At 37.7% G+C, this 27836-nt stretch overlaps 2 protein-coding genes and 1 long non-coding RNA gene across 6 annotated transcripts; all 3 read left to right on the forward strand.

Moving 5' to 3' along the window:
* Positions 1 to 20: 20 nt before the first annotated feature.
* LOC130723132 (chaperone protein dnaJ 49) lies at positions 21 to 4525 on the forward strand. 2 transcript variants are annotated; one of them, XM_057574091.1, is made up of 2 exons: positions 21 to 1359; positions 4076 to 4525. In XM_057574091.1, exon 1 carries the CDS (start codon positions 275 to 277, stop codon positions 1355 to 1357), a length of 1083 nt encoding a protein of 360 aa, XP_057430074.1. In that variant the 5' UTR covers positions 21 to 274; the 3' UTR covers positions 1358 to 1359; positions 4076 to 4525. The 2 variants fall into 2 exon arrangements, with proteins under 2 accessions (XP_057430074.1, XP_057430073.1); XM_057574090.1 differs by having other exon boundaries at positions 22 to 1359; positions 4046 to 4525.
* A 4630-nt stretch (positions 4526 to 9155) lies between these two features.
* On the forward strand, positions 9156 to 11023 carry LOC130726298 (uncharacterized). Its single transcript, XR_009014783.1, has 3 exons — positions 9156 to 9443; positions 9613 to 9682; positions 10726 to 11023. It is a non-coding gene; the product is annotated as an uncharacterized LOC130726298 (long non-coding RNA).
* Positions 11024 to 14192: 3169 nt separating this feature from the next.
* Positions 14193 to 27257, forward strand: LOC130723367 (putative E3 ubiquitin-protein ligase LIN-1). Of its 3 annotated transcripts, none has more exons than XM_057574374.1 (17): positions 14193 to 15226; positions 15718 to 15790; positions 15976 to 16218; positions 21723 to 21802; positions 21946 to 23073; positions 23244 to 23385; positions 23844 to 24083; positions 24186 to 24480; positions 24692 to 24813; positions 24979 to 25098; positions 25403 to 25534; positions 25636 to 25758; positions 25908 to 26018; positions 26090 to 26236; positions 26308 to 26433; positions 26668 to 26784; positions 26884 to 27257. In XM_057574374.1, the coding sequence occupies exons 1-17, from the start codon at positions 14556 to 14558 to the stop codon at positions 26899 to 26901; spliced, it is 3888 nt and encodes a 1295-aa protein (XP_057430357.1). In that variant the 5' UTR covers positions 14193 to 14555; the 3' UTR covers positions 26902 to 27257. The 3 variants fall into 3 exon arrangements, with proteins under 3 accessions (XP_057430357.1, XP_057430358.1, XP_057430359.1); XM_057574375.1 differs by having other exon boundaries at positions 14196 to 15226; positions 16021 to 16218; positions 26884 to 27245; XM_057574376.1 differs by lacking the exon at positions 14193 to 15226 and having other exon boundaries at positions 15998 to 16218; positions 26884 to 27245.
* The last annotated feature ends 579 nt before the right edge of the window (positions 27258 to 27836 follow it).

Raw genomic sequence — 27836 nt, forward strand, 5'->3', positions numbered from 1 at the left:
TTATATATAAAATTCAGTTCAATGCGTTGAAAATTCACACTATTCTTCTTCTTCTACCTTCCACACTATTCCCTTCTTCTTCTTCATGACCTAACTTTACTCATTCTTCCATTTCTGCAATTCCTCCATTTCTTCTTCAATTTTGTTTTTCTCTGATTAGGTTTTCTGAGCTTTGAATCTCAGGCAAGTTTCCAATGTGCTGGTTGAGTCAAATTTCAAGCTAGGGCGAAATCGCCTTGCGATTTGCGATTTTCAGCGCTTGTCGTTTACCGCCATGGAAGGTAACAAGGACGAAGCACTGAGATGCGTTCGCATCGCCGAGGAGGCGATTGCATCAGGGAACAAAGATCGCGCGCTCAAGTTCATCAAAATCGCGCAGCGCCTCAATTCCGACCTGCCGGTGGACGCGTTGCTGAGCGCGTGTAATCGCCTCGATTCACAATCCTCCGGTGGCGCCACCGCCGCCGCGGGCGGCGGCGGCGGCGGGGGTAAGACGCCCAGAGCTCCGGCGAGAACCGAAGAGAGGAGTTACACGGAAGAGAATGTTCAGTTGATTAGGGAGATTAAAGGGAAGAGCGATTACTATGCCATTCTTGGCCTTGAGAGGAGCTGTTCCGGCGATGAGATTCGGAAGGCTTATCGGAAGCTCTCACTGAAGGTTCATCCTGATAAGAACAAAGCGCCGGGTTCAGAGGATGCGTTCAAGAAGGTTTCCAAGGCATTCAAGTGTTTGAGTGATGATGGTTCGCGGAGGCAGTATGATCATACTGGTTTGGTGGATGAATTTGAGGCGAGCCAGCAGAGTAGTTTCAGGCGCCGGAGAAGAAGAACGACGGCGGCGCATGATATTTTCGAAGACGAGTTTGATCCTGATGAGGTATTCAGGGCATTTTTTGGACAGTCCACTGTGTTTGGGAGGAGGACTCACCTGTATAGGACTAATGGGACGGGTGGTAATCATCAGAGGCACGAGTTTCAGGGTGGTGGTGGTGGTGGTGGAGGAGGAGCCGGGCTTAATATCATGCTCCTGGTTCAGCTCTTGCCCTTCTTGATCATTTTCCTGCTTGCCTACTTGCCGTTTTCGGAGCCTGATTTTTCTCTGCATAAGAATTACTCCTACCAGATTCCGAAGACGACAGAGCAGCATGGGGTTCAGTTTTTCGTGAAATCTCAGGCATTCGACGCTAACTACCCGCTCGGAAGTTCGGCTCGTGCAGCCATTGAGGATAATGTCATAAAGGATTATAAGAATATGCTTCGTCGTTATTGTCAGGTGGAGAATCAGAGGCGTATGTGGAATAGGAATCTGCCTGCTCCTCACTGTGATAAGCTAAAAAACTTTGCAGTAGTAGCCTGAAGGTAACTCTCTATTCCTCTTAAGGATGTTGAATCATCCTCAGCAATTTTATGTTGTTTGAATTGATTTGGCTATTTTTATGACTTGAAATGCATTTGCTTCTATTTTTTCACCGTTTTATTTGATGCTGATTTGATTATTCCTTTGAACTGAAAGCAATTTTAATGCAACCTTTCTCTCATGTTATCTTACTGCTTGATAAATTAATTAGCAGTATGAAGGAAGTTTTCTTAGGATGAGTTTAGAGAAATTGCCTCCGTGCTTCCTGTCCCAGACTCTCAGCTATATTTTACACCCATGTCAGGGGATATGGTGGACTTTGTTACTTTTTGACATGATTATTCCATCTCACTTACTCAAGTCATGCTTGGTGAAAGTGGTCTGGTAATCAAATTTAGCTCTAAAAAGAGTGAAGTTCGTTTGACAATCTACATTTTGTTAAGACAAATTGTTCCAGGTTTTAGGTTTATATGAAAATTTACTAGCAATTTTCATGTCATTCTCCTCTATTTTGTTTTTCTGATAGGATGTGTATGTCTGGATGGAAGAGTTTGGAGAGGTTTTTTTTTTATTTATTTATTTCATTTTGAATAACTATTCTCCTTATCTGGGGATTTTTGAAAATCAGGGGTGTAAAATGAGAGATTATTGTGAAATCTTCCAACCACTTGTTGTTTGTTTTTATAAACATTTATTGTTCTCTCAATTGAGGAATGGAAACTATGCCTCCCCATCCTCTTCTCCCAACTCTCTGTCCAAACATATCGTTAAGATTTTTGGGATCCTGTCTCTTGTTTGCCTAGTCTTGGTTTAGCTGTACTATGCCCCCACATGATTGCGAATAGAAGCATAAATCAGTATTAATGGTTTCATTGGTTTGTAATTCTAATACATTATACACAATATCTCTCTCACACTTCGTTTTAACTTGATGTAACATTACCAATTTACCATTCTTCATGACTTGATCTTGTTACTATTTTGCTATCAAGTTTCCGGAAATCTTGGACTCTTGTCCCCTATTATCCCATGTGTCCATGACTTTCTTTCCTGTTAGTTGTGCTCAACATTAGTGGCTGTCTTCACTTTTCCAGCATGTTGTTCCTCTGCTCTTGGCTTCTATCTTTGGTTCTCAACTGTCATAGTTGGTGACAATCAACACACTGACCCCGTCAGTGTAATCGGAGGGCAGTAATCTGTCAGCACCGTAGTCTCAGTGGTAAATCTCAGTCTTGAGCCTCCATAGTCTGGTGGCTTTCTAGCCATGCTCTGGAACATGTAGGAGCATAAGTCTCTCCCTTCACAGGTTTCTCTTCTCTTGTCCATGTGTGGCTCATTCTTGTCTGTTTGGCCAATTACTATCTATGTTAGGGCTGTTTTGTTCCTACTCTGCATCAACTGCTGTGTTATTAGTCATATTTAATTTTTGTTCTTTTCTCTTCCGGTTGGGACTCTGTTGTCAAGTTGATTTGAGTTGTTTCAATCCTATTCAAGCAAGATAAGGTTTTTATCATTCTAGCAGTCTACTACTCATTTGGCTATGCATCATTTAAGCCATATATTGCTCTATGGTTGCGCATCATTTCAGCCATCTTTTTGTTGGTGTCGTCTCTCTAGTATTCCTTAAATTGCTTCATTTTGCAGAGTTATCTCTCCAGCTACATGGTTTCTTGAACCCTTTGTATTAAAATGTATTTTTTTATGCCTTAAGCCATTTCTTGTGTGGTTAGTAGGCTTCAGGTTGAGGCCTTGGGGGGCAATTCTAGAATATTATGACAGTTTTATGATGTTACACTCTTAATGTCCTGGATTGTCTTTAGAAGTTGTTCTATACTAGTTCTTAGTCTGGATTGGTAATATGAATAGATATTAATGGTCATATTTAAAACACAATTTCTCTCAAGAAGTGTTAGTTTCAATACTCTTCTTTCGTTTCCTTGCAATGTAGTAATGCACTATTTGATGCCATGAAGAAGGAATTAAGGGTTTCAACTTTCAAGCATTATTTCTTTGATAGACAAATGAAACTGAAAAAGTATGATGACTTTTTTCCCCTTCCAATTTGATTTTGTTTGTATTCTGATATGTCTAAATAGTGATGATATTTATGATGGCATTAAAGGTTAAAGCTAGATGAGAGAGTGGCTACTGCTCAAAGACAAAATGCTTCCATCCATGGTAGGACGCTTAGCAAATCTATGGGGGCCCATAGAAGTGGGATCAGAGGTTCAATAAAAATTGGAAATACAGATCCAATAAGCTGAAAACCGAAATAAATTGAAATTTTATTAGTTAGGAAAGTTTCAGATTTAATTTTGAAACTGATTCGATCCCCCATCCAAACCAAACACTTATACACAGATATCATATTATTTATAAAATTATCATGTCACTCAACCGAACACTGTTAAAGTGGTTAGTTGTTCGAGGGGTTTCATTAGATAAATAAACAGGGGGATGTAAAGGTATATGGGTCATTCTGAAGTGTTAGCTTTTATGAACTGAGCATTTGCTCAGTTGTTGAAAGGGTAAATCCCTGGAAGGATAATTCTCTCCTTTTCTGTTCACATTTCATTCTTTAAAAACAGATTCATCCTTGTGCTTTCTTACTTTCATTCTATTATTCAATTCTGGTTTGATGGTTCGAAGCATTTCTTTGAGCGCTTTGTTCTGTTTTTTTTTTCTCAGGTCTTTCTCTGTGGTGTTCTTTCCTTGCAGCAAAATTGACTACACGGATGTTTTTTACTTGGCTTGAGGAGTTATTGTACCAGTTGTTCAGCTTTTGTGCACATCCTATTCTTCAGGATATCTAATACTATATACAGTAGTAGCTCTTGTCACGCACTGTAGGCTAAGTAACTCCTAGTCAACTGCCGGTAAATATGGTTAAAAATGTTTTTCTTATTGTTGGAGAAATATTTGGATAGGATTGTGTTATACTGGGTTATCAATGATGCAGAAGATGGCAGCAGAGAATTACATAGAAGTGATGAGTATCAGCAGTGAGGCCCTAGAATGCAAGCCCATGAACTGAGTTTTCTAAAATACTTGAGGGTAACAAGTTAAATAGTTGAAGTATGCATACTATTGCATGATTAAGAAAAAATTCATGTGAAAAATGGCTATTGCTACTTTCAAAAATGAATAAATTTTCAGTGAGTCAAGGAAGCCATGCGATCATCATATTGAATTTGATTTTTGACTTAGGTTTGTTAATTTTACTTTCCTGTTCGGTAAGGTGATTAAGTTTTGGTCTCCGGTGAGTTGTGACACCATTCCACTGATTCTGCATGTTTACTTCTTCTCACATTGGAGTTTTTCCCCGTTTTAATCAGGTCAAAGATGTTTTTATCTGATCCCTCGATGCTTGGTTGCTTATGGCAAGGTTAAAAGTTTAGACGTTTTTATGTTCTGATTCTTTTTTTTTTTTCTTTTCTAATTTAAAATTTAAGACCAAAGACCCGATGTGAAATGGGGGAAGTATGAGCTAAGATAATTGACAAAGCAGCTTTAATGAGATTTCTCTCGGATCAAACAGTTCTTATAAACTTGGTGTTACTGGACCTAGAGCTTCGTTTGTTCTGCGCTTTTATACTTTGTTTGGATGCAGAGCTGAAAATGAGATGAAATAATATAAGAGGAATATAATGTGATTTTAGAGTTGTTTTGATTGATAGAAAAAGGAGAGAATGAAAGAAAATCATTTTAATGTGTATGCCAAACACATACATGAGCATCCTCATTTCCGGTCATTTTCAAGTCTTTAGTTTTTCTTCCATACAAAATCAATAGAGGCAAACGGAGCGTTAAACTTCCAAAATCTCGAGTTGGGTAATGAAGATTTCACATAATTTATGATGATTTGATGCAAATGTTATTTCTCTCTAATATTTGAAACGAAAGTAAGAATGAAACTCACTAGTGACCAAAAAAAAAAGAATGAAACTCACTAGACTGAAAGTAGAATATAGGGCCATGCGATGTAAAATATTTGGGCCTAGCATTCCAATATTATAGGCTTAATTCTTCTTTATGTCCCTTATCTATTACAATTGTGCGATTTAGGTCCTCTTTTAGAGCAATTTTCATCCCCTTTATTTGTGTTGTTAACAGTTTTGGTCCATCCGTTAATTTTCCGTCCAGATTTGATGATGTGGACTTCATTAATTGACATGGCACCCAAAAACAAATCCACATAGATAATTATTTTCCAAATCATTTTTTATATTTTTTTATTTTTCAAACATTAAAACCAAACCCACCATCTTCTTCTTCCTCCCTTCAACCACCATCTTCTCACCACCACAGCACCACAACTGAACCACCCCAACACCACCACCACTCTCTTCTTCTTCTTCTTCTTCTTCTTCTTCTCACCACCGCACCACCACCACTCAACCACCACACTACCACCTCCACTCCCATCTAAACCCACGAACACATTCCCCCACCAACCCCAACATTCAGATCAACCTTTGAAGCACATATCAACATTCAGATCCACCATTTTTAGAAGCCATTTCAGCCTAATTTTCCTTCATACTCTCCAAAAATGTCTTAAAGCTTCCAACTTCTACAGAATCCATTTGACCCTCATCTTAATCACATCTCCATCCTGAACGAAATAAAAATAAATCACGAATTGGGACCTGGATTTGCCCTATAGCCGCCGTCGAACCAGCTCTAAATCTCTGAATTGGATTCGTGTGACCTGGATTTGACCATCTGGGTTTTGCAAGGAAAGGGTTTGGGAGGCGATTTGGGTTCCTCGTAGAGGCGATTTGGATGGTGGTGCGGTAGTAAGAAGAAAAAGAAGAAGGAGGAGGAGGAGGAGGAGTGCGGTGGCATGGGAGTGGTGGTGGCGTGGTGGTGGGGGGATGGAGGTTGAAGATGGTGGTGGGGGCTGGTTCAATTAAATAACAATTTATCCCCAAATTCTTTCATCACGTGCATGGCACATATTGTTTTTTAAATTGTTTTTCTAGAAAAAATATGATTTGTCAATTATTTATCTATGTGGAAATACATCTTGGATGCCATGTCATTTAATGAATACCATGTCACCTACTTCCGTCCATATCTTAACAGAAGGACTAAAATTGTTGACAGCACAAACAAAAGGGATGAAAATTGCTCGTTTTATAATAAGGGGACCCAAATCGCACAATCGTAATAGATCAGGGACGAAAAGTGGAATTAAGCCAATATTATATTCTGGGTGAAGTATAAGGTGCAATAGTGGATGGGTCTTGCACCCATGCCACACATGTTAGGGCCAATGACATCACACCACCTGTCAAAGTAGGGAATTGGAAACCGGTTTATTCTGTTAAATATATTTTTAATTTTCTTAATTTTAATTTTGATATGACATTAAAGCCCCTTATTGTTGTGTGTCTCATCCTCTCTCCCTCAACCTTTGACCTCGCCACCACGGCCAACTCGGTGGTGGTCTTGCCTCCACCTGCAAACTAGACCCAGCTCCATTGACCAGCGTGTCCCATACCAAACACATCTGCAAATAGATTTTTGCATGTGAACTTCTTGAAATTTCACTCCCACCAGCAACAACCCAGATCTGCAACCTCTGTATTTGCCAAAAATTAAAATTTTATCTTTGATATTTGTTGAATTGTATTGAACATTTTGATTTCAAACCTGTTGCTTTGAGGGTGGAGTAAATCGTGAAAGTTTATTGAATAACGGTGGAGCTTCGTTTGGGTTTCAAACAAGGGAGGAAAAAGGTAATGGGGTTTTGATGATTTGGAGATGGAGGTGGGCAAGGGGAAGGCGCAGTGTAGAGGAAGGTGGAGGGCACAGAGGAAAGGGATAAAACATGAGGATATTTTTGTAATACAACCTTTTTATTTTATTTTTTATTTTTTCTTAGCAGGTAATTAATACTTGTTATAGCAGGTCAAATTTGCTCTTGCATGGTGCAAGACTTAAGAGACACTTGCACCCTATAAGCCACCTTATATTCTGTCTAAGAATGAAGCTCACTTAGTTTGTGTATTGTTCTGTCTAAGCTACAAAGCGAAAGAAGCACAAAATTTGTGTAGGGGACACCAAACACAATTTTTACCCACGATGATCTCTGTAAAGTAAACATTTGGCTCCCACACTTTAGAACATTAGTTTCCTCAGCTATAGTTACAAACTGTATGGCATATCATATATTCATAGTTTATTCAAAATTAAAAACAAATGTCCCAAAAAGTAAAAATAACTAACTTTAAAAATAAAAGCCTTCTAGCTAGTGCCCTTTGGCATATGCTCTTGTTCTCTTTCTTTTGTTTTGCATAACAGTTTATTTTGTCCCTTAAGAAATCATCATAAGCGAGAAGTGGAAGTGCCACTACCAAATTCTTTATCCGAAGCTAATATTTATCAGTTCTAGGTACCACAACTATAAGACAAGCATCCCTATGCATACTACTATATCTATACAAGCTATTGGAAAGTGATAAATTTACAAAATTTTTGTTTATTATTATATGAGTAGGAACTAGGAACACTAGTTTGGTTTTTGTCAAAAGCACAAACAAGTGAAAAATGCCAGATTTCAAATGACACATTGAAATGTTGAGACAGCATATAGGAGCTACGGCTCTAGAGTCTTTGGCTCAATAATTTATGCATCATATGTTAATTGTAAGGTTTGGGCGATGTTTGGTATTGTGCTTGGTTCTACACTGCATGTGAAAGCCCTGTATCACTTACGAGGAGAAGTTATAAAGTGTGTCACCATGAATATGAGGACAATGTGGATATAAGTGATTGCAAAGTTGATTTTGAACAATCTTAATTTTGTAAAATTAATTTGGGTTAAAATTGGGTGTGAATACATCGCTGTCTTCTGTTCGAATTGTGTTCAGTGTTGAACAATCATATCAAATCAATGAAAACTGCAATTTACAGTATATTTATATCTTAGCTAAGGTTACAACTAGATAATTAGAGTGATTCCAAAGAGGGTTTTGGATTTACCCAATAATTGAAGCAATAATGAGATCATGAATGGTAATTGGCCACAGAAAGAAGGCTTGTGAGGATACAGCGTGTCCCATTTAATCACAAATTTCCATATTCATGAAAGCAACAAAGCTCTGATCATGTGAGAGTTGTATCATCCAATATCACATACTCTGATCATGTGAGATTGGAAGGGGAAACTCTTTGGTTAATGGTTATACTAGGCAAATGAAATTACTGATATGATATCTCAGGTTGCTTCTCTAAACTTACAAACAAAGCTACAAAGCTCTTATAATGCAACACTATAGGATGGTAACAAGTTTTCTTTTGTTTCAAATCCTTGGTTGTTGATGATATATTGTACTCTATAAAATTCAGATTTTAAACATTGAATAAATTTGCAGTATGACAATAATATGTGTAACATGCAAACTTTTGAGGGACCGGGTCAATATATGAAAGGTATGAAACACAGTTCCTTTACATTGTTATTCCAACAGATGAGTGGCTTTCTTCCCTTCCCAACTGTCATGTCTTTTTCATTACAGCCTCGTATTGGAAATAAATGACATTACGCCCACAAAAATTAAGCACATAAAATATTGTTTCTGCCCAGCAAAATAAGACAGCTTGGGATACATGTGAATCTAAAAAAATATCTGAAAAGAGAATTGAAACAACCCGTTTATTTTTTTAAGAAAGGAATATAGGGAGCGGAAAGGAAAAATACATATATAGATATATAATTAAAAAAAAAAGACTTTAATAATAACAGTGGTTAAAAAAAAAAAAAAAACTAAGGTAACCAAACATAAAAGAAAACCCACGCAGCCCCCAACACCCACTATCAATATTGTGTCCCTCATCCTCTCTCTCGAAATCTCTTTTCCTTGCCTCTGCATAAAAACCAGCGGCACACTCTTCTTCCCTTCTACATGTTCTTTTTGTTCTTCACTAGAAACAACCCCAATTGACACCATGAAAAAGACACGCTCATGAGGAGAAGTTTGGGTATCCATGTGAAAAGGTTTCTAACAAGAAATTGGGAGATAGGGTTTGTGCTAAGGAATTAGAAGAGTACCCACCCCTTCACGATTATGTTATTGAGGTATACCTATCACTTATAGATTTAAAGAATGCTATTATAATATATGTTGGATTTGGGTAGGATTATTTTAGGGCTTTGGGTATATAATGGGGGATTTTGTATGTGCTCACGGGTAGTATGACATAAGGTAATTAATGCTGAAGATTTTAAGTTAAATTTTGGTGTTTAGATTTATCGGCTAGTGGTTCGTTCCGTTCGCGTGGAGTTGTTGAGAGCGGTTCAGTTGATTCGCCCTAGCGGTGAGTGGTTCTCATCTACTACGACATATTTTTTTTATGATCCTATAACTGATTTAACTATTTTATCGTATTGCTTATTCATCTAAATTGGGGAAACATACTTTTATATGTTTGATTATCATTCTGGGACGTCTTTGAAGCTGTGGTTTTTATTTAATTGATTTTGAGCATGTTTGATAACTTGATATGAGCAAAGCAAGAGATTTACATTGGTTTAAAGTTGAAATTTTTGTGAAATTGAGATTGTGAATTGAAAACCTTTGATGAGCATTGAAAAGTTGATGTTGAGAATGTTATTTTGAAAAGCTTTGATGAGCATTGGAAAACTAATTTTGTAACTGTGATGAGACTTGATACGATTTGAGAAAACGGTTTTGGGGATCCTTGATAGAACCCCGTAGCCGTTAGCGGAGGTAACGGCCTAGGTGCACCTAGCTAGTTTGATTCCGGGAGGAGAGGGCTATCCGTTAGATGGAGCCGCCAGTGCACGGAAAGGGCTATCAACGAGATGTAGCTTCCCCCGATGAGATTGATGAGATATGACATGATTCCGGGTGGAGAGGGCTATCCGTTAGATGAAGCCGCCTCTTGGGTAAGATAATCCTTAAGAGGAAAGGGCTATCAACGAGATGTAGCTTCCCCCGATGGCACGATGTGACTTGGGAAAGGAAAGGGCTATCCGCTAGATGGAGCCGCCCCTATCGGATAGGCCATCCCTTAGGAGGAGAGGGCTATCAGCGAGATGGAGCCGCCTCATGGTTCTACATGTGTGACCCTATTAATTATATTTCTGATTTTGAAATGCTTTCATATGATAGGCATGATTTTTATTCAGTTTCATTGAAATGATTATTTATAAACTTGGCAGTTGATGCTCTCTTATTTGAAATGACTCTTGTCAATTTTATTAATATTGCATATTATTTACACTGAACTGGAAGTGAAAAACTCGTGCCTCTAATGTTTTCCCTCCCTGTTCATGGTGGATGTTGACTGCTCACTAAGTCTTTGTGACTTACCCCATTCATTATTTTTCCACACAGATTCTCAGGCAACTAAGTAGCTGGCTCGTGTCAGATTCAAATCAATCGATTATCTTATTGGTAGGCCTCCTTTGGTTGGTGGCTCGATTGGTGTCTTCTATTTGATTCTAGTTATCTGCAGCTATAGGGAGTCTTAGGTGGATTGATTCTGAATTGTTATTTATTATTTCATTTAAGAAATTGTACTTTAGTGATGAAATTGGAATTTGGGTTTTCATGGAGTTTTGGTTATGATGAAAACCATTTGACAGGTTTATTGTTTTGGAAATGTTGATATTATAAAGGAGGTTTTGTTGAATTATTTTAAAATATAAAGCAACGTGTATAATTTTGAAAAATAGTTTGGAAAATGATTTTGTGAGAAACAGGCTTGCCAGACTAGGGTGTTAGTCTGTGCGCCGGTCACGGCTTACGATTTTGGGTCGTGACAAGAATCGTAGTTTAGATAATGTAGTATCCTCCACACTTGTTAATAGCGCACGAAAGCAGTGTAGTGCGGAGCAGAGCAGCATGGATAGTTGTCGTGGTGGTCGCGAGCGAGAATGTGGCTTGGATCGCAACTTTATAGCGGCGTGAAAGGAAAGAGATATCGAAAACTCTAGGCAAGAGAGATGAAACTGAATTTTCCCTCAAAATGTTACAATTAAGGTATATTTTTAAGGGCAATTTTGAGTTTCACGTTGAAATTGAAATGAAACCTAATTTAATTTCTAGGTCACACTTCTCTTCCGTGACTTACATTTGCAGAGAAGACTGACTCGTGACCCATCCTCCAACCACCATGGTCTAGTGCTCTAGAGTCTAGCAACTATGCGACCTCCGATGAGCACTAGCAAGTTTTTGATGGCCTGTTTAGCGTCTCCAACCACCTTCTTCCTCATTCTAAGCGATTATCCTGCTATACGTTATACTGGTATAAACGTTTTTTAGACTCGCCGCTACGCTCTGCTATTCATGATTGACAACTCTAATATCCTTTCAATGGAGAATAATCAAGAATGGTTGTATCTAAACATATTATTTCATGTTGACAACCAATTAATATATCATCAACTATTTTAACCGTCACAAACATTTATGCTAATAACGTGTATCTGTGTATTTGAATTTCCGTAAAACTCAACGTAAATCAACGATGAAGTGTCTGTTTGTTTTTCTATTTGCTTAAAAGTGAAAGTACTTTTGTCCAACCCAACTCAAGAGTTCAACTAGAAAAAAGTGCCTAAGAATTTGAGATTTCAATCTAACATGAGAACCCAAGTGATACTAACTCAAAAACAAACATACCCCGAACTAAATGTGACAAAAAAATTTCTTCTACAATTCATAATAAACTGGAAAATTCTACATTCTCCAGTAAAACATGTTATGTTCCATATTCATAGGTGTCTATTTAAAACCGCCACCAATTAGGTGTTATCTGTTATGTTCGTTATCCATATCTATAAGAATCATTTTCCATTTCATACTAGTATTCTGCTTAATTTCACTCGTGAAGAATCAGAATCCATGAGCAATGTCAGTGGGACAACGATGATTGCTGATGAAAATGGCCCAGCTCATGATGAAACTGGGTCTGACAGGTCAACACAGTGTATGGTGCCACGAGCGCACAGTTGTCAAAGAATCAAGCTAAGTCATTTCCATTTTCTTGGACAGAGCTTTCCCACCAATACTTCCAATTTCCAAATTGACATTACAACTGCAAAGTGCTTGTGTTTGCATGTGTACTTTAGATCTTTCATTAGTAACTTGGCAGCTTCTTTTAAATTTTAATTTCAACTTCATTTCTCAGGTGAATGAGCAAGAACACATTTATTTTTATCTCTAATTTATGTATGATTTTAAACCATTGATCATAACATGTCAATGTCCAAAATTAGAATTCCAGACTTTTCTTTAGGCTACTGTGATTTATGAAAGTAAAAGCGCAATCTTTAAACGTGTGTATCTGAATTTTCGTCGAACTCAATGTGAATTCAAATTAATTAAAGTCAATGTATTAAAATCCTACTTCTTCATATTCACGTTAAACTCAACGTGGCGAATTCTAACTTTTTCCTTTTAAATTTGATTTTTGTATCTTATACTTCAAAGCCTTAAGCACATAGAGACAGTCACAGAAAAAATAAAACATAAAAAAAGACCATGGAATGTCATGAATGTCAACAAAAAAAAATACATGGAGTGTGCATGTGATCCAACGAAGGGAAGTAAATGTTAGACTTAATAGCACTTTTATATGGTTCCAACAAAGTACTTGAAATCACAGGTTTTATCAACACCATGCATAAAGAGGCCAACCAGACAATCAAATTGCACAGAAGCAGAATGCTAAATATCTACAGTTGTAAATTCTGGCATAACAAAAAGAGGGAGGAAGGACATTATTAATTCATCATCAATCAATTCATCATGAATCAGCTAAAATGTTCCATCTGTTCAGAGAGATAAAGAGGTAAAAATCTAGAAACACGAAGTTGTGTCCTAAAATTTGGTCCTTATGTAAACAATTATGGTCCCCCACAATCAATTTCATAATAGAAATTTTTTCCTAATTGTCACACGCATAACCACATCATGAAGAAAGTACACTTTAGAAAAATAAAAACATTAACTATAGTACCACATTTGTACATTAGGAAGGAAAAAAAAAAGGCAGGTTTAAGAAAATCTGACGCATATAAAGTGAAATCAACCATAACTAAACGGTGTGTAAGAATTTTAAGGCCGCCAAATACAACATTTTTCACTACTATTTTATTAGGGAATGTTTTTGCACAGGAGGCGATTGTCTCATTTTACTTAGGTTAATGACTGTTGAACCTCTGCAGCGCATGACATCCAAGGAGTATACACATTTAATGGCGGATGCGAATTGAAAAAACACGTTTAGTAGGGTTTTAGACTACCACAGACCACAATGTTTGCTTATTATATTAGCGGATGTTGCAAACCCCCCTAAGTGCGTATTTCCCTTGGATAGTGCACGCTCTTAAGGTTCAAATATGAGGACCGTTTTACTTATAAGGGGTTCAGTCATTGTTTGCACAATTAAGAAAATAATTGGATCAAAATTGTGGAATCAATAGACTATGAGTGGAAAATTGTGAAAACTAAAGTAAGTCACCAAAATTAGGAGGACAAAATGTGTAATTAAGTCTAATTTGACAACTTGTTTTTTATTACACAAATTCTTGGCGTGTACTAGATTTCATCCCCACACAGCACAATAGCACATGAATGATACTAGGATAGTGAACAATCCATTTATAAATAAAAGTATGCATGAGCATTTAGTATTATGGAGAAATCAGCACGAAGCATAAAGAGAAAGAAAAAAGCCATAGTGATAAGGTACACGTGAAGTGGAGCATTATAATGTTCTTGTTTCCACCCTTTTCCCTCTCAAGAAGGCAACGGTCTTTATTTTGTCTGGTTGCAACACAATATTAAAGGCCCCAATGAAATTTGGAATCTTGTTATACATTCACGGGACGAAACTTCTACCAGATGCAGCTAAATATGAAAGCTTTGTCATACATATATAAAACACACAAAAGGGTAGCTCAGTTGGCAACGTACGTTGAGTGTGTAGGAAGAACTCTTGTGTACAACCTCGCACAATACTTCCAAGGGAGGGATGAAGAGTTTTAACTGTGATTAAATCCCGAGTCTAAAATAGTTAGCATCCGAAAGGTGAGCTAATACAAGACGTTTGTTTATACACAAAAAAAAAATATACACATACAAAACTAGCATAACTCATATCATCTTCCACACTCAATTGCTCAACATTACTCTCACTGATATCATCTGAAGACTATGAGATGTTAGACCTCAAATACATATGGGTGCTTGTTTCAATAAACAGGTACATTCATGGCATCATAGAGAATGATAAAGCCAGGAATGCCCTAAAATTGAGATGCACCTCCAAGTTGAGGATTCAGGAGCAGGAGTTTTTTGAATTTTCTGAGCAGTCAGTGCTGTCAAATTTTTACTGGGGGATTGAAAGCATTGAAACTGCAATTCAATCACAACAGCAAGAAGAAGAAGAGAGAACCTCTCTGCTAACAAATTCAGAACAAATGCTTCAGGTTCCTGCAATGCTTGATGAGGAAGAGGTTACAGCCACAATTCCAAATAATTACTTGGTCTGCTGCTCCTACTTTTACCTCTCAGTGGTTAGGAAGCTGCAAGGAGATGAATGGCAGGCAGCACTGCATTTTCTACAAGCAGTATTGGTCTCCCCAAAGATTGTTTGGACAGAATTTGCATCAGAGCTTTGTGAAAGTCTTTTCCCCAACAAGCAGGAAAACAAAGGTAGTAGAAGACTGGAAGCTGTTTGTGATATAGCTTCTGAGGATGAAACCAGTGAAGCAATTAGGGAGGTGGCAAGGAGGTACAAGGAATGTCTTGTGTATTACCAGGTCATGCTTTATGGAGAGACTCCATGGTGGCGCAGTTATTGCAGCAACCAACAATCAGTGAATTATATGTAAGATTCATTCTTGCTGTTCAACACAAATTCACATTAAAAACAATGCTTCATAACAGCAACCTCATGAGTTATGAACTGAAGTTCAATAGTTTGAGGAAGAAACTAGAAGCTAAAATCTCAAAATGCAGTATTATTTAAGTTTGTAGACTCTTTCTAACAATACTGTTCCTGACAAATGGGGAGGTTTGAAGAGAAAAAAAAATTGCTGCTAATTTTGATGATTATTGATTTTTAAATAGTTTGATTGAAATATTTTATATGTTTCATACACAACCCTACCAAACATGCATGAATATAGAAATTTTAATTTCAATCACAATCCATTGTTGTTTTTCTAATAATTAATGACAAATTCCTGATAACAGAAGAACCTAAAGATTTTAATGGTAAGAAACACATAAGGCGCTTTTTGTCGAAGCCAAGACATTGGATTTTGGAATATTACTGTATGATCTAATAATAACTTACTAATATGGAGTTATTGACAGGGATGTACCAAATACCAAGTGTGTATCTTCTACTTCAGTTCAACATGAACCAAGATTCAAAAACTGCAATACGGTAAGCTTTGTTCTTATTTATTTCTCTTACTAGCATAGCTAATTCATTTCACTCAAACGCTCCCAATTTTTACAATATACAATCGGCCACATAGAGTGTTAGTTCATACTATATATGTCCACAATTTCTCTTTTCCCTCCTTTTATTTCCCCAAATTTTATGATATGAATATCCACTATGAGAAGGTTCACTCACTTGATCTTCAAGATGTGATGCATACAATCGGACAGGACTCAAAAAGTTTCATCGATATTGCTGAATATGAAGGTCAAGAGAAAGCCCTCAAACAATTGAATTCAGTTCAGTGTCACTACAAAAAGCAACAAACAATTTCAGACCAAATATGCCTCAAGGATTTGTTCAAAGAATCTAAAACAGCAGCATCAGTAGATTCATGCTATGGCGATTTCAGAGACAAAAGGGACCTGGTACCTACTCAAAATATCTCTTGTTGACATAACTCTTTCCAAATATTTGTCTGCTTGTCAATTTTTGGTCCTATAAGCAATACAAGTTTATAAGACTATGAAAGTGTATTAGAGTATAAAGCAATTATGCTTTGCTATATACATTGTAACTGTTAGTTACAAGCTGGTTAAGTTTGTTAGTCAGTTGAGTTTGTTATGAGTCAGTTACGGTTAGTTACTAACTATGGTTAGCCTAACTGTTAACTATAGTTAGTTTAGGTAGCTTGCTATGCAAGTCTCTCTCACAGTATAAATACTGAGATAAACTCTTGTAATCTTCACCTTTCAATGAATAATATTTTCAGTTCAATTCTCAGATTCAGTTTAGGTTTTCAACATGGTATCAAGAGCTCGGTTAGGTCCTTGATTTCTTTCTTCTTCTAGGTCCTTGATTTCTTCCTTTCTCTTTCGCCATGGCTGAAATTCCAGAGAATTCAGCCAATTCTGGAGCACAGAACAGTGTTTCCAATGCAAATTCAGCAAATCCAGGAGCACAGAACAGTGTTTCCAATAGCTTAGCACACAAAATCTCGATCAAGCTTGATGATACAAATTTTCGTTCCTGGCGCCAAATCGTTGAAGGCGTTGTTCGTTCTCATCGATTGCAGCGTTTTCTATCGGATCCAGAGATTCCTCCTCGTTTTCTCTCAGAAGAAGATCGCGTGAGTGCGACTGAGAATCCTGCTTACACTGATTGGATTCAGCAAGATTCAGCGTTGTTTACTTGGCTTCTCTCGTCGCTCTCTGACTCTGTTCTTCCTACTGTGGTCAATTGCACGCAGTCCTGGGAAGTTTGGGCGCAAATCCTCGAGTTCTTCCATGCGCATTCTTATGCGCAGTCGACGCAGCTTCGTACTGAGTTACGAACCATCAACAAAGGCTCGAAGACTGTCAGTGAATATCTCAAGCGCATCAAGACCATTGTCAATGCTTTGGTTTCGATTGGCGACCCTGTCAGTCATCGCGAGCATCTGGAGTCCATTTTCGATGGTCTTCCTGAGGAATTTTCCTCCGTCATGACTGTTGTTTACAATCGCGATGTTCCCTGCTCCGTTTCGCAAGTTGAAGGGATTCTCATCGCTCATGAAGCTCGTCTGGAGCGTGCGCGTTCGCGTCAGCTTGCTGCGACTCCAGCTTCTGCGCTTCTTACTCATGTTATCGCGTCGCCGGCGCCATCGACACCGTCGCCACCGTCATCGACTCCGGTGCAGACATCGTCGTCTCCGTCAGTGCATCTTACAACTGGATCTGGCTCAGGCACTGTGGATTCGTCATCTTCCTCACACGGCAATCGCTATGACGATTCCAAGTTTGAGGATCGCAATCGTCAGAGCTATGACGATCATTCCTATAATGATCGGAATCGTGGTGGCTATGATAACCGTTCTGGTGGTCGCGGTGGTCGCGGAGGCAGAGGACGCGGCGGAGGCCGTAATGTTCAATGTCAGATCTGTAACAAATGGGGACATGATGCTAGTATCTGTTATCATCGAGGAAATGCATCCTCTGGCACGGGTGGAAAGCAATCTACTGCTTCACCATATTCACCTTTTGCTATGTCAGCACAATTTGGTGCTGCTCTGCCTCAGATGATGATGCCTTCTTTCGGTTACCCTCCTTACTTTGGAATGTCTCAATTTCCATCTCAATTTGGGAATGTGCAGCAGTTTTCAGGTCCTGGTTCTATGTTTGGACAGTCATCTGCAATGCCTGGGTTTGGAGTACCTACTCATCAATATTCTGCTGCACAGTTTCATGGACATTCCAGGCCTGCTTTTCCTACTGGAAGACCACCTCAGGCTATGCTTACTGCACTTCCAGCTTCTACCTCAGGGTCATCAACTTCTGGAGCTTCTGATCTGAGCAGTTGGTTTCCAGATTCTGGAGCTACACATCATGTGACCAATGATGCTTCAGTGGTCAATGATAGTGTTTCATTGAATGGTAATGATCATGTTTACATGGGGAATGGCCAAGGTTTGCCAATTCACTCAGTTGGTTCAGCATCATTTTCTTCACCCTATAATGCTAAAACTAATTTTCTGCTTAAACATCTTCTTCTAGTTCCTTCTATAACCAAAAATCTTGTTAGTGTTAGCAAGTTTGCTAGGGACAATGGTGTTTTCTTTGAGTTTCACTCTACTTACTGTGTTGTGAAATGTCAGGACACTTCTGAAGTGCTTCTTCGAGGGACACTTGGACCAGATGGCCTGTACTCCTTTGATAACATGCATGCTTCCAAATTCTTCAAGGGCTCTTCTTCGAGTGTCACTCCAGCTTCATCATTGTCTCCAGCTTCAGCCTTTTCTGTTTGTTTTCCTTCTACTATTTCTAATGTACCTAGCATAAATAACTCAGAATCTACCACTGTTGTGCCTACTACTTATGATCTTTGGCATGGTAGACTAGGTCATCCTCATCATGAGGCTTTACTTTCAGCTTTATCCATTTGTAATATACCAATACCTAATAAAGCAAAATTTTCTGTTTGCACTTCTTGCTGTTTGGCTAAGTCTCATAGGTTACCATCTTCTTCTTCTCTTACAACTTATACTTCTCCTTTGGAGCTTATATTTGCTGATTTGTGGGGTCCTGCGTCAGTAGAATCTTCTAGTGGTTACTCTTACTTTCTAACCTGTGTGGATGCCTTTACCCGTTTTACATGGATTTATCCCTTAAAAAGGAAATCAGAAACTTGTGGTGTCTTTATTCAGTTTCAGAAAATGGTTGAATTGCAGTTTAATCTTAGGATTAAATCTGTACAAACTGATAATGGCACAGAATTCAAACCTCTTTCCACTCATTTTGCTTCTCTAGGTGTTGTTCATAGGCACACTTGTCCTCATACACATCACCAAAATGGGAGTGTAGAGAGGAAACATAGACATATCATTGAAACTGGTTTGTCCTTACTTGCTGCTGCTAATATGCCTTCTCAGTATTGGGATCATGCCTTTCTAACTACAACTTTTCTCATTAATAGACTTCCTACCTCAGTTCTAGGCAATGTTAGTCCTTATTTTCTTTTATACAAAACTCATCCAGATTATAAGTTTCTTAAAGTCTTTGGAAGTGCATGCTATCCTTTTCTAAGGCCTTACAATCAGTCCAAGTTGTCCCTCAGATCCAAAGAGTGTCTCTTCTTGGGTTATGCTTCCTCACACAAAGGGTATAAGTGTCTTGATGCAGAAGGTAGAATCTTTGTTTCCAAGGATGTACTCTTTAATGAGTTCAGGTTTCCTTTCCCTACTATGTTTCCTTCATCACCTGGTCCTGTTTTGCATTCTCATGGCATTTCTTCTATAATTCCACATACTCAGTCACCTTCTCCTGTGATACATACTCCACCTCAGATCTTACCTTCTCCTTCTGCCTCTCCTGGCCAAGTCCCTTCCCCTTTGCCAGTTCACTTTTCTCCTGCACCTACCACTGCCCCAACACCTTCAGTTGTTGTTCCTACAACTTCTCCAGCTGCTTCTGTAGTTCCTACTGCACCCCTTGTAGCTGCACCAACTAATGTTCATTCAATGCAGACTAGAGCTAAGTCTGGCATTGTTAAGCCTCGGTTATTCCCTACATTGCTGCTCACACAGGCTGAGCCTACCACAACTAAACAAGCTCTTAAGGATCCAAAATGGCTTGCTGCAATGCAAGCTGAGTATGATGCTCTGCTTGCTAACAACACTTGGACATTAGTTCCTCTTCCCCCTCATAGGTAGTCTATAGGCTGTAAGTGGGTGTTCAGAGTCAAAGAAAATGTTGATGGGTCAATTAACAGATATAAGGCCAGGCTGGTTGCAAAAGGCTATCATCAAGTGCAAGGGTTTGACTATTCAGAGACATTCTCACCTGTGGTCAAACCTATCACCATCAGATTAATTCTTTCACTGGCAGTTACTAAGAAATGGCATATTCACCAATTGGATGTGAACAATGCCTTCCTCAATGGTGCTCTTGAGGAAGAGGTGTACATGGTACAACCTCCAGGGTTTCAGCATGTAGATAAGTCCCTAGTCTGTCGACTTAATAAGGCTCTTTATGGCCTTAAACAGGCCCCAAGGGCCTGGTTTGAAAGATTGAAAGCTGCTCTTGTGAAGTTTGGTTTCAAGCCCAGCTGTTGTGATCCTTCCCTTTTCACCTTTCACACCAAGACCTGTTGTATCTATATCCTAGTTTATGTGGATGATATAATCATCACTGGCAGTTCTCTACCCTTGGTTCAGCAAATTGTTCAGAACTTAAACTCAGAGTTCTCACTCAAACAGTTGGGTCAACTGGACTATTTTCTTGGTGTTCAGGTCCATCATTTGCAGAATGGTTCTTTGCTTCTCACTCAGACCAAGTACATAGGTGATTTGTTGGAAAGGGCAGATATGGCAGAAGCAAAAGGCATCTCTACTCCTATGGTTGGAGAAGCTAGGCTCAGTAAATATGGAGCTGACTACTTTGACAATCCTACTCTCTATAGGTCCATTGTTGGGGCCTTGCAATATGCCACATTGACCAGACCAGAAATTAGTTTTTCAGTAAACAAGGTGTGTCAGTTTCTCAGTCAGCCTTTAGAGGAGCACTGGAAAGCTGTCAAAAGGATTCTCAGGTATCTCAAAGCTACAAGTCATCATGGTCTACTGATCAAGCCTTGCTCTCTCACAAAGCCAGTGTCCCTTGTTGCTTTTTGTGATGCTGACTGGGGGTCAGATCCTGATGATAGGAGGTCAACTTCTGGCTCTTGTGTATTTTTTGGTCCAAATCTAGTATCTTGGTGCTCTAAGAAACAGACCCTGGTTGCAAGATCTAGTACTGAAGCTGAATACAGGAGTCTGGCCAACACTTCTGCAGAACTTCTATGGGTTCAGTCTCTTCTCCAGGAGCTACACATTCCCTTCCAAACTCCAAAAATTTACTGTGATAACATGGGTGCAGTGGCTCTAACCCATAATCCTGTTTTGCACATTCGGACTAAGCATATGGAATTAGATATTTTCTTTGTTAGAGAGAAGGTTCTCAACAAGTCACTGTTTGTGACTCACATTCCTTCAGTTGATCAGCTAGCAGACATTTTTACAAAGCCTCTTTCTCCTACTCGGTTTGAAGCCTTAAGGGACAAACTCAATGTGTTTGAGAAATTTCTTTCTCAACCACCTTGAGTTTGAGGGGGTCTATTAGAGTATAAAGCAATTATGCTTTGCTATATACATTGTAACTGTTAGTTACAAGCTGGTTAAGTTTGTTAGTCAGTTGAGTTTGTTATGAGTCAGTTACGGTTAGTTACTAACTATGGTTAGCCTAACTGTTAACTATAGTTAGTTTAGGTAGCTTGCTATGCAAGTCTCTCTCACAGTATAAATACTGAGATAAACTCTTGTAATCTTCACCTTTCAATGAATAATATTTTCAGTTCAATTCTCAGATTCAGTTTAGGTTTTCAACAAAGTGAATGCTAACTCATCTCTGCTCATACTCAGGAAAAAGTGGACGACAGAAATTTTCACATCAGAACCACAATAACAAAAGCAGATGATCTACAACCTGAAACATATGACAGGTTAGGCCTACAAACAAAGCCTTAACACCTGAATTTTGTTTGTTTTTTCCAACTTCATCTCATATCTAAGCCTGCAGTAGGTAGCTGCTCAATGCTATAATTAATACATGTCTTGTAGAAGTTAATATTCTTGACCTGCACAGGAAGCTACATCAAAACCCTGGTTTGCCTCAAGCTCCTCAATATCCAACGCAAGAAGAGTTATATGAAAGAAGCATAATTAAGCTTGATTCTAGCAGATTTACCTGGTCCATAGAAGATGTTACTTTATCTATCTCGAAGAACATAGATGAAACAAGAAATATAATTTTCCATGCAGAGGATGAATTAATTGAGGAAGCATTGCAGCCACTAAAATTCCATCTCTTTGATCATGCAACAACTGCTGGCAAACATAGGCTCAGCCAGATAAGTCATCAAGAAAGTTCTAAGACAGAATTGGAAACATTATATAGTCTACTAAACTTCAATGAAGTTTGTTCAAAATCCAGAAGATTTTCCTTGCATGCCCTTAGAAGAATTTCAGGACTACAATATTCAAAGGCATTAGGAAAAAGTGGTGAAGAACATACTGTAGACATTGCAACTATTTATGAGAGTTTGATTAGTTCATCTGACACTACTTATGCGTCCTTAAAGGATGTGATTTTGGATGAACTTCTAGTAGCTATCTCTACCTCCAAAGAGGAAAAAGAACTAAGGGCTTCAGTATCTATTCTGACAACAATAGTTTCAAGGAACAAGTCAATTATAGAAGATGTCAAGAAGAAAGGTTTAAGGTTGTGTGATCTGGCAAGTGCTCTAAAACAAAATGTCCATGAGGCAGCAATTCTGATATATTTGATAAATCCATCTCCTATAGATATAAAAACATTGGAACTTCTGCCAATACTAGTGGAGATTGTTTGCAATTCAAATGGTTACAAGAGTAAGCCAGAGTCACTGCATCTGACACCGCATGCAGCATCGTTGATGATCATTGAAGAACTAGTAACGTCATTTGACTATGCGACAAATAACATGCATTTGGCCACAATCAGTTCCCCTCATGTTCTGAATGGACTTCTAGAATTTGCTAGAAATGATAATCTAGAACAATTTTTTTCTTTGACCACCATTCTTATAAAATGCATGCAGTTTGATGCACAATGCAGAAAGTATGTTTCACAATTCACTCCTCTTGCTCCCTTCATCCACCTTCTACAGACGGAAAACACCCGTGCCAAATGCATGGCACTTGAATTTTTTCATGAAATCCTTTGTGTACCAAGGTATATAAAACATAGCCAATACTCCAAATTGCATTTTATTTGAATTTATTTTGGTAAAATTTGTAAAATAAATGTACTTAACAAGTTATCTGATGCTTCATTTCATATATTATTTTAATCCTAGTCCATAGAAAGTTTTAGTTATTATTTTTCTTCTTTCTTTCTTCCAGATCATCAGCTATTAGTCTGCTACAACGTATACTGCAAGAAGGAGGCATCAATATTAAGCAGATACTAATGCATTGTGCCCATCAATTACAACCTGAACACCAGATTTTAGCAGCTAATATATTGCTTCAGTTAGACACGTTGGTAACTTTTTAAATTTAGAACAATTTAAGTTTACAGGTCATAAAACTCATACAATAGGACAAAGATATTTAGTATCAAAACATTTCATTTTCATTTTGCTAACTCAATTTACCCAAGGTTATTAACTGACTAAGGAGATATCATTTGGATCTCATGCATTATAAGTTGGTGTATGAAGTTGAAGTCACTAAATAATACATTTGGCACAAAGCCATAAAAATGGATATATATATATATATATAATTTGGCACAAAGGGGACTAATACATTTGGCACAAATTAAAGTCACTAAATAATATATATAATGTGATTGAAATGATATAAACCGTAGTAACTTTTCTTCTTCTTTTCACAAAAATCTTAGATTTGGATATATACAATTTGATCAAATGATCGAGAAATATACTATGTGAAAGTTGAGGACTCAGTCTTTACTAACAAAACAAAAACATCATGCAGAACTCATCTGATAAAAGCTTGTTCAGAGAAGAAGCAGTGCAGATCCTAGTCAGCGCAATGACATCTGTTGAAAGCTCAGAACAGACATTATCTGCATCCATTCTATCAAATCTTGCTGGAACATATGCTTGGACAGGGGAACCATATACAGTTGCATGGTTGCTGAGAAAGGCAGGCTTAACGTCTTCATATCATCAGAATATGATAAGAAACTTCAACTGGTTGGATCAGAATCTGCAGGTGAGCTTCCAAAAAGTTGATGTGGCATAAAGTTCAAAGCATATGTTTGACTAGTGCTGTGCATCATGCAATTAAGGAGATGGAAATTTTCATAACATGCAGGATACCAGCATAGACTTATGGTGCAGTAAAATTGCCAAATGTATCATAAGTGTTGGGGATTCCATCTTCCATGCTTTAGAAAAAGGGTTAAGAAGCAAGGTGAAAAGGGTTTCTAGAGACTGCCTTGTAGCCGTTGCATGGCTTGGATGCCAAATATCAAAAAGCCCAGACAGCCTCAGTTATTCTTCATCTGAGATTATACTAAGTGGAATTCAGCAATTTCTGCATCCTGGGATGGACTTGGAAGAAAGACTTCTAGCATGTCTTTGCATGTATAATTATGCCTCTGGAAAGGGTATTGTCCTTACCTTGGTTCATGTCAATTAACAAATGTCATGCAATATTAATAAAGACATGAGTTTTACATAGAGTTAGAAATTTGTTGCATGTAGACTATATCTCTTGTGTAATATAAGAGAAAATTGCTTTATTTTTTGAATGGTGAGTACTTCATGATAAAAAATTATCCATTTCCTCTATTAAGTCAGACAACATTTTTTATGTAGGTAAGCAAAAACTAATGCATTTCTCAGAAGGAGTGAAACAATCACTGAGACGCCTTTCAAATGTAATTTGGATGGCTGAGGAATTACACCGAGTGGCTGATTTCTTGCTTCCAAACATATCAGTAAGTACTCATTCATGTACCAAGTTGTAACACTTGCATCAATATTATATAAGAAGTTAAGTACTTTTGTAATTTTCTCTTGAACATCTTGCTGTGTATTTAATTTGTATAACTAACTTGAACTAACTGGTTTACTTTGGGATGTCACTGTGGTGGTAAGAGCAGCGTATTTCTTGTGTTCACTCACAAATCCTTGAGGTAGGCCACAACATCAGCATAGCAGTCTGCTCTCTCATATACTACAAGGGACTGCTATTCAGTGGATATTCAGATGGATCAATCAAGGTAATAAAAATTTATCTGAATGGAAGAGTTATGCAGTTTTTATATCTATAAACTACATGATAAATCATGTGGCTACTTACCGAGTCATAAAAAACTGAAAGTCTTGGTTATTGAGGTGTTATTTATAGCATGTTTGGACTAGCTTCTCTTTCCTTAGAATCAATACTGGCACCGGGAAGCTAGTCACATAAGCTTCTTCCCATAATTGATTTTGGCTTCAGAATCAATTGTAGAAAGATTACCAAACATGCACTTATTTTCTGTATGGAAAAAGTAAAACCATTGTTGTTGGTGTATTAAAAAGGTGTGGGATATTAGAGGACACTCTGCCAGTCTTGTATGGGACATTAAAGAGCACAAGAAGTCCGTGACATGTTTTTCAGTTCATGAACCATCAGACAGCCTTTTAAGCGGTTCCACTGATAAAACCATAAAGGTAAGGTTAAACTTCTTCTGTGGTTACCACTTTTTATTCCCTACCAAGATATCTAATAGCGAAAATATACTAATTTTCTTACAATGTCATGCATGAAACAGGTGTGGAAAATGATCCAGAGAAAACTGGAGTGTGTTGAAGTAATAGCCTTGAAGGAATCAGTTTATCATCTACGTACACATGGTGAAACAATTTTCGCAATTACTGAAAGCCAGGGAATAAAGGTGATGCTTCAAAACTAGCCATGATATATATATATATATATATATATATATATATATATATGTTGCTCTTAGCACTGTAACTTCAAAGATAGATCACACACATGCTTTTGATAACCTTCAGGATTTAGCTAACAAAAACTTGTTTACAGCTTGTTAATGAATCAAGAGTGATCAGAGATATATTCAAAGGCAAGCGTGTAAAGTGCATGACAGTGACTCAGGGAAAGTTATACATTGGCTGCACAGATTCAAGCATACAGGTTAGTATTTATAGCTTGACATGCATTCTAGTAACAATAGAATACAAGCTTGATATGAAGCTTTCTGTTAGGAATATTCCACAACATACAATCGGGAACTAGAAATCAAACCACCTACCAGGAGTTGGAGGAAGCAAAGCAAGCCCATAAATTCAATCAAAGCATACAGAGATTGCCTCTATAGTGCAAGTAGGCATGTTGAAGGCACAACATTCAAGGTGAGAGAACTACAACTTTGATGTTTGCAGAAGCTTTTTACTTTGGACTGACATGGATATGGATTATATAGGAATGGAAAAGAACTAGGAAACCACAAATTTCAATGCTTACTGATAAAGGAGATAATGTGGTGACCATGGAAGTGGTAGAAGACTTCTTATACCTAATTTCCAGCTCATCAGCAAACAACATTCAGGTAGTTTAACCTATTTCATGAAAATTTATCAATTTAAGCACTTGATGTACAAAAAGACCTGATAGGATCCACAAAATGGAGATAAAAATTTCACCAATAAAACTAATCCATGAAATTTTTGCTATTATTTTTACCCCATACCAAAATTGAACCTAGGAAAATCTTTACATCTATCAAAATTAACCAAAAGGCAGCAAATCAACTGTTTAACTTGAGACCAATTTCTCAAACCAGATCTGGTTGAGAGGGGTACCAAAGAAGTTGGGGAGAATATCAGCAGGAAGCAAGATAACATGCATGCTTGCTGCCAATGACATTATTCTTTGTGGGACTGAGATGGGACTAATCAAGGTAAGATAAACTCATCTAACCTTTATTTTTTATTTCCACAAAACAATGACTAGACATGATATTGCCCTCATTCTAATTCCTTAATTCTATAATCAACAGGGCTGGATCCCCTTGTAGGAAGAGCTTCAACTTACTGTTTATATTCATTCATATCCTTTCAAGTTTTTGGACTAGTATTTCAACAAAGAAAGCTCGTCTTGCATGCTTGGTCAAGTTATGATGCCACCAAACCACATGCTAGATGATTGCAATAAATTCATCTGCCACAGGCTTAGGCTACATATTATATTTACATCAGGGATTACATTACTACAGTAAATATATGTGAGTTTGTTTTGCCTTGAGTGAAAACCATTGTGAATAGCTGATTCTCTTCACTGTACAGGAAATGTTATTGTAATAAATGCCTATGCTATGATAACAAAATTTGATAATTAAAAACACATAAAAATAATTTTAATTTCTTTCACAAGAAACCATCGTTTTCCCCTGAAACCTTTCCTAACTCACACATAATCAAATTTATCAATTTAATTTCTTATTTCACAGTAATCTTTTCATGTCAAAATAACAAAGTTGAGAGCGTCTTTATAACTGAGGATCACACCTTCGGATACAACGTCTAAGCCGTAGAACCATACTAAGATATAATTTTTTTGCCGCTGATGAGCATATATAAACTTGTGAGATCTTCCGCATGACTGAGAAGAATAAAAACAATCAAATATGAATCTAACCGTGATCATTCTTCTCAGTGATGCGCAGAATTTAACAAAGAATGATTCTTTGCGTGCATACATGATCCTCTAGAGCTATAATATTCTATTACTCTGTGGCCTTTAGAATGAACAAGCTAAAATAATGAATGAATGGGGTCATAATGTGATCAACTAATGAAAGAGTACTTATTGAAAGAAAATTTAAGTGTCCTCCACAATGCAGCGATAATATATATTTATTGATTGTGTAAGAAGAAAGTTAGGTAAACCAATTAATATCTAAAAAGAATCTTACGTATCAAAATATGTAAAATAGTAAAATACATTTCCCAC

This window comes from Lotus japonicus, chromosome 6, assembly GCF_012489685.1.
Source record: "Lotus japonicus ecotype B-129 chromosome 6, LjGifu_v1.2".
In the NCBI taxonomy this organism is placed as follows: domain Eukaryota; kingdom Viridiplantae; phylum Streptophyta; class Magnoliopsida; order Fabales; family Fabaceae; genus Lotus; species Lotus japonicus.